Source organism: Cryptomeria japonica, chromosome 2 (assembly GCF_030272615.1).
Source record: "Cryptomeria japonica chromosome 2, Sugi_1.0, whole genome shotgun sequence".
Taxonomy (NCBI): domain Eukaryota; kingdom Viridiplantae; phylum Streptophyta; class Pinopsida; order Cupressales; family Cupressaceae; genus Cryptomeria; species Cryptomeria japonica.
Window position 1 is genome coordinate 254,880,903 of NC_081406.1, and position 4,734 is coordinate 254,885,636.

The window sequence follows — 4,734 nt, forward strand, 5'->3', positions numbered from 1 at the left end:
CTTGGGAGCCCTCAAACCTTGACGCGACCAGAAACCAAGGATACCAAAAGTCGTGCCCTAGTTGCAGCTATAACTTTAAATCTTCGTCAATTTTTCTATTAAGAATATTTTAGAAAAATTCATATTGTAATACTAGAAAAATCATTCAGTCCAAAAAAAAAAAATGATTAATCAAATTTTGTTAAAAATTAAATAATATTAATAAAAAGATATAAAAAAATTAATTATAACATATAATATTTATATATATATATGTGTGTGGGGGGCAAGTTCTCCTATTATACAACATTATTTTTCTGTTAGTAATTTCATCGGCAGTTTTTCTCTCCTCTCTCAGAAATGCCTGCTCACTTGCATATTATAAATTTCAATTTGGGCGAACGGTTTAGGTGAGAGGAGACAAATTTCTAAAAAAAAACGTTACTTAACCTGACTTTTTTCGGACTTGACAACACCCATTGAATCATTGGCAAACCTAAACGAAAAACGAGAAAAGGACACATATTAACGGGGCCTCACACGAGCCACCTAAGCAGTCAAAGCTTAGTGTGTGCTCTTTAAGGCTGGCCATGAAAATGAGGGTAATGAGATAAATTCTAAGACCTTATCAATAATCCCATGGAAATATTTATATTTAATAATTTCAATGTTTATATTTATATTGAAAACAGTGTGCAATATCTCACAAAAATTGTTGCAATCAGCCCATACTAATGGGAGAGAGAGTTATGATTAGATTTATCAAGACGAATTGCGTACAAAATGATTTGTAAGCACAGTCAAATAATATGGAGAGGCACGTCCCATCAGACAAAGTTGTTCAATTTGTCCTCAATCTCAAGACATTTCAACGATGATTGATAATAAGGTGTTGAGAATATCGCATTTTCCTTTATAGTATTTCTCGACACCATAGCTTTACCTCTATGGGAATAACCCTTTTGGGATGTGACTCATCGCATGCCAACAACCCTGTTGCCTTCCAAGAGCCAACCCTTCACAAAGCAATCAATTATTATTCATTATTTATATATATATATACTACAGTTCAAAAGCTCCGAATATGACAAAGCAGAAAAAAATGAATAAGCAGAAAGATGGCAAACTAATTTTCTTATGATAATAATCAACAGATATTTGCATATTCGTTGGGAATAAAATCATTTTTGTTAACGATTTTTTTATCAAATAGTGCTGTCGATGTCGTCACATATTGATGGTTGAAATTCCCAATCCAAACGTGGATATAAAATGCAAGGGCTTTGCATATTCGTAGGTAATAATAAAAAGCATGAAAATACACATTGAAAAAAATGGTTTCGCAATTGCAATTATTTATGAAGTGTTTGATTTATTGTTTATGTAGTCTTAAATATGTAATGGGAAAGTATAAGTGGTTTCAAAAAGTAAGCCTCATGCACATTTAAAAGTGGGATATCATCATAATATGAAGAAAAACTTTTAAAACGCACATATAATGGTCATTATAATATGAGGAATGACAATCATTTGAAACATTTTTTCTATAAATAATAGTAAAATGATCTTTAAAATCACATGGAAATAAATAGAATGATATGTGATAATCATAATATGACTAAAATTTCAATTGATCCATAAACATATCACTTAAATACATGCATTAAAGTATTATCATCAAGTATATGAACATAAAATAGGAATAAGTGACTATAATGTGACTTGACATCTTCGTTTCTAGTTAATATTTTTATTATTAGTATGTTCAAGTGATACATTATAAACCAAATCAGAATGAAACAAATTCATTATCTTTAGAATGTAAAGAATTATGACTAAGTTCCTTCCTAAATCTATCATTAATACACAATGAGTTAGTTAAATGAAAGAATGAACAATCTCTATAAAGGGGAAACATGTGAACTAACAACACTAAGATCCTCATGATAATATGGACCAATAGAGACAGATTTAAATGAATTTAGAGAGGAAAGACAATAGTTATGTTGAGATTTATAAAACATATGCTCACTAGGTAATACATCAACATGTGAAAGGATATATAGATGTATCATGGGAAATTGAATGGAAAATAAATTATCATTATTAATCTCCAAAGTGGTAAATTTATGATGATTCATGGAGACAGATGAAGTAGAATTCTTTAATATGGACAAAAACACATTAGTAAGTGGATATGAAGGATGAGATATTAGTTAAAATGCGTGGAACACGTGTATAATCATACTTAGATTTAGTTATCCTTAAATGTATTGGAATAACTATGACTAAATATAAACTATTTCACTCACAAATTTTGGCTACAATTAACTCTATGAAAATGTAAGTAATTAGAATTAGATCCAAGAGTGTATATCTAAACCATGCTTGGGGATCTAAACTGTGTGTGGAAATGATCTAGATAAAATTTCTTGCCAAGAATTTGTTCACTTTATTATATATAAAAGGTTGCATCTAAATATTATGATTTCAATAGATACTATAGAAAAACTTATAGACAAAGAATGATCTCCTTTGATCTAATATATCTAATTGAAATAAGAAGAAAATTAAAAGAGTTCATAATACCACACATACTAATGGGAAAGCATGTTATGTTGGATTTTGCAAATAAAATTAAACATTAAATGATTTATAAGCACATTCAATTAACATGAAGACACAACAAATCAAACAATACATGTTGAACGTCTCATCTCTGTCTATTCTCTTCATATTTTCAAGATATTTATGTGAATAACATCTAATTCAATGATCAAACAGTTAATAATAATTTTATATCTCATGTAAATTCAAAATAATAAATAATTATTCTAGTCAAAAATAACTTTTGACTATTCAATTATTAACAATTGATAATATAGTATCAAGAATATGTGGGCTTTATCCACAAGCGAATAACCCTTCTGCCCTGGAGCGAGTAATCCTTTTCCACATAGAATATAAGTAGTCTCATCACGTGAGAATAACCCTTTTCCATGAGAATATAAGTAGACTTATCAGATGAGAATAACCCCTTTCCACCAGAATATAAGTAGACTCATCATATGCGAATAACTCAGTACACAGAATCTCTTTATCCAAGTTCTAAACTTTGCAGCCATTCATGAACCACGCTTTCTCTATATAATGGATGCTGTTAAGCGATGTAGAGCAACCGCGCAAATAACAAGTAGCCTCGCTTCTTAAGGCATCCACTCATTACTCATATTTTCTTAAGGAGGCTTTAGCATTGGAGATACAGTCATGGCCAAATCAATATTCAGAGTGAAAGTTGTATCTGCTGAAGCTTTGTCCTCCTTCAAGACTGAGGGCAGTAGTCTGCCTAGTTTAACGTGGTAGGTATTTCAGCCAATTCTGCTTTGTTTCAGGGTACAATTTATGTTTAACAATGAACTAAACAACCAACATATTACTTACTATTTTTAATCTGGTTGTGATGAAAGCCTGAAAAGTTTCAGTGATTCTGCACAAAAAGTTGAGCTGGCGATGGAAAAGGGCGTTGATGAAGAGCCACAGCAAAGGAAGAGTGGAGATAGACAAGGAGTAGCATGGATGCGTGACCCAGTGAGTGGCAATTTTATTCCAGAAGACCATTTTGGTGAAGTTGACATTGCTGAACATAGAGAGGACGTTCTGAAGCGTCATTCTCTCTCCAAACTCAAACGCCCTGCTTAAAAGAATGGAACTGGAGCTTCCCACCTATATCGTTTCAAGTGATTCAGGTCATTAGATCCCAATAATTAGTCGTCGTGGTATCGTGGTATGAAGGAAAATACTATTATCTTATTTTATGAGAAAATTTGATTGTGTTAGTAATTAAAATGTTTAGTTAGTTTTGTGTTACTTATCTGAGAATGTAATGTTTTATAAATATTTAAATAATATATTAGAAAATTCTGAGTAAGTCTATGATACTATTTACATATTTTGGTGTTATCTAAAACGGTAATGTGGTTTACGAAGTATAATGTATGATTCTAATTCTTTAACATGGTATCACTAACTGATAGATTAAATCTCTATATAATTTCTTTTCAAAATGTCAATTTAACTGGTATGCATAAGCTTTTGTTTGCAAAATATTACACACACTTTTGTTTTACTGTTTTGCATGAGTTGCTTGGGTCGAGGAAACAACTTGTGGTGAAGGAAGATGTACGATGTGGATGATAAGGCTGTTAGTTTCAATGCCTACAAAGAGATTTAGTTTTATTCTAATTTAGAGGAAAGTTCTCTTAGGTTTGTCAATTGCTTGCATATTCAAAAATATTTAGTAGCCTGAAAATTTTCAAATAAAATATGTTGGAATTAAAGATGTAGTTTATGGTATGTATTTTAGCACATGAATGGAATTATTTCATACACTTGTTCTTTCATTTTCGAGAATAACTACATCATTATTTAATTTTTGTGATTTAAGTGTTTTAGTTACTTATATTGGTTAATGATTATCCATAGCTTCCATTTACAATTATATTTTTTATGCACATAATATCTTCCAAAACATTTTAAAAATTCATACATTTTCATTTAAATTGATATGAAATATTATTTTAGTGGGTGTGAAGAATCGTTGTAGGGAAGGAAGGTTAAGAAATTGATATTGATATTTATGCTCATTTTGTAGTAGTTTATTATAATCTTGGTATAAAGGGTTTGCAAAGTTTCCTTTTTATAAAGACAAGGTTTTAATATAAAAATAAGTTTTAGTTGAATCTAATAATTTTATTG

General features: G+C 30.2%; 1 protein-coding gene across 1 annotated transcript; it reads left to right on the plus strand.

The window, feature by feature from the left end:
- The first annotated feature begins 3,169 nt into the window (after window positions 1-3,169).
- LOC131047128 (uncharacterized) lies at window positions 3,170-3,805 on the plus strand. Its single transcript, XM_057980974.2, has 2 exons — window positions 3,170-3,338; window positions 3,447-3,805. The coding sequence occupies exons 1-2, from the start codon at window positions 3,247-3,249 to the stop codon at window positions 3,676-3,678; spliced, it is 324 nt and encodes a 107-aa protein (XP_057836957.2). The 5' UTR covers window positions 3,170-3,246; the 3' UTR covers window positions 3,679-3,805.
- The last annotated feature ends 929 nt before the right edge of the window (window positions 3,806-4,734 follow it).

Coding starts and splice junctions, on each gene's coding strand:
- LOC131047128 (XM_057980974.2), top strand. CDS start 3,247: ATGGCCAAATCAATATTCAGAGTGAAAGTTGTATCTGCTGAAGCTTTG. Junction 3,339..3,446: donor AGTCTGCCTAGTTTAACGTG/GTAGGTATTTCA, acceptor TTGTGATGAAAG/CCTGAAAAGTTTCAGTGATT.